Source organism: Dromiciops gliroides, chromosome 3, assembly GCF_019393635.1.
Source record: "Dromiciops gliroides isolate mDroGli1 chromosome 3, mDroGli1.pri, whole genome shotgun sequence".
Classification (NCBI taxonomy): Eukaryota; Metazoa; Chordata; class Mammalia; order Microbiotheria; family Microbiotheriidae; genus Dromiciops; species Dromiciops gliroides.
Window position 1 is genome coordinate 249,917,599 of NC_057863.1, and position 2,329 is coordinate 249,919,927.

Here is a 2,329-nt window from a genome sequence, read left to right on the forward strand (position 1 = left end):
TCAGCATTGCCTAGTACAGGGCTTGGCATATGGATCAATTATGTGTCTATTATGCACCTACTATGTGCCAGAAACAGTGCTAAGTTCCGGTACACATAGGTGTTGAATAAATGTCTGCTGTTTTACCTTGTTTATGATAAAAAATAATAATAATAGCTAACCTTGTCATTGATTTAAGGTTTGCAAAGCAGCCACAGGCTCAATATTAATGTAAGCAGTTAGGTAAAGGAGTAGATAGAGCATTGAATCTGGAGCAAGGAAGACCTGTGTTCAAATCCGGCCTTAGATACTCATTACTTGTGTTACCCTGGGAAAGTCACTTAATCCTATTAGCCTCAGTTTCCTCATCTGTAAAATAAGTTGGAGAAGAAAATGGCTAACCACTCTTGGAAACTTCATAGGAAAAAAAAAAGGAAACTTCATAGGGCTTCACTAAAACTTGGACATGACTGAACAACAACAAAGGTTTGAAAACCCATTTCACATTTATCATCTCATTTGATCCACACAAAAACCCCTTGAGATTGGTGCTATTATTCTCATTTTACAGATAAGGAGATGGAGGCTGAGAAATTAAAGGATTTGCCCAGGATCACACAGCTAATACGTATCTGAGACTAGTTTTGAACTTAGATCTTCTGAAAGCCATTTCTCTATCCAGTATGCCACTTTCTCTGGGACTCATTTCCTTATTTGACAGATAAAGAGGTTGGACTAAACTCTGTCTAAGGTTTCTTCCAACTAAAAAAAAATAATAATTCTAAGTTGAGTTTATAAACATTCCCTGTGAAGTGGCCAGTTCCTGATGGGAAGAACACAGACATTTGCACGAGGCTACAAATTCATCCCGTGTGCTTTTTATGAATAATATATAAAGCACAGGATCCAGAATGTCCCCAAGAGTCATTAGACATAAAGAAATTTCACTAAAAAGGAACAGCGCTACCTCTTTTCCACAGAGATCTAAATCATCCTTTCCGCTTTCTAACAAATTCTTATAGAAGGTTGTTGCTTGATAAGGTAGAAAGACCACAAAGAATGTCACCATAGTGAGAAGAATACAGCCATAGACTTGCTTCTTTGTCTCCAGATTTCTCACTTGCCTGACTTTGCACAGGATGCTGACATAGAAAAAGCCTATTAATCCGATTGGTCCAAAGAAAGAGAAGAACATGGTGGCCATTTTGAACAGGGCATACTTCGGTGAACTTGGGTATCCTTCATGGCAGAGTTGGGTCTCTTCTTCTCCTTCAGACAGAAAGTGGGAGCCCATGGAGCAAAAGAAAACTGTAACTGCCCAGGCAATGAGGCTGGTTTTCACAGCCACGCCCACAGTGCCCAGGCCATGACAACGTAATGGGAAAGCAATGTGAAAGTAGCGCTCCTTGGCAATGAGGCACAGGAAGGCAATTTTGGCATACAAATTTGTGCTGAACAAAAAGCCAACTGCTATGCAGGCTTCCTTCCCTAACACCCATCTGTGTCCCAGGTAGGTATAGTGGATCCAGAATGGAATCATGAAAATCTGAAGGAGGTTGGCAGCCACCATGTTTATCATATAGATGCTGAGAACATTCTTCATCCTGACCTGGAAAAACAGAACCCAGGCAGCCATGCAATTCAGGGGCAAACCAAGTGACACCACCAAGGAGAACACCGAGATGCGCATGGTCTTGGAAATCTCAAAATCCATAGAACACTTTGTCCCATTTGTGTCATTCATTTAAAAAAAAAAAAACTCCTTGCATGTGTCTCAGAAAAAATTAAATTTCTCTCTCTCTCCCCCTGGTTTTAAAGCAAGTGTATTAGTCACCTTCTTCAAAGCACAGATGTTTCACTTGATGTTCTTTCTTTAAGAAGAGTCCAGGTCTGTTATAGTTCCTACAAAAGAAAAAAGGGAAACAATAGTAATAGCTCACATTTCTACAGTGGTTTAAGGTTTTCCAAGTGTTTTCTTCATAACATCCCCATTTTACAGAGGAAGAAACTGAGGTTCAGGAAATTACATAACAGGGTTACACAGGATCTTCTGACTGCAGGCTCAGATGTTTGACTTCAGGATCTGTGCTCTTCCTTCTACACTCATACTGATTTGGTGTCATTCAACAGCTATTTATCAAATAGTTGCTATCTGCAGAGTATTTTATACATACATTTATATATACAAACACACCTATATATACATATATACATCCACATGTGTATATATGTATGTATAGAAACATACACTTGTGTGTGCGTGTGTGTGTGTGTGTGTGTGTGTGTGTGTATCAGCTGGATAGCATTTGAATAGAGTGTCGGGCCCGGAGTCATGAAGACTAATCTTCCT

At 39.6% G+C, this 2,329-nt stretch overlaps 1 protein-coding gene across 1 annotated transcript; it reads right to left on the minus strand.

The window, feature by feature from the left end:
* Positions 1 to 760: 760 nt before the first annotated feature.
* Positions 761 to 1,723, minus strand: LOC122747417 (ovarian cancer G-protein coupled receptor 1-like). The gene has a single exon (XM_043993446.1). The coding sequence runs from the start codon at positions 1,721 to 1,723 to the stop codon at positions 761 to 763; it is 963 nt and encodes a 320-aa protein (XP_043849381.1).
* Between the last annotated feature and the right edge of the window lie 606 nt (positions 1,724 to 2,329).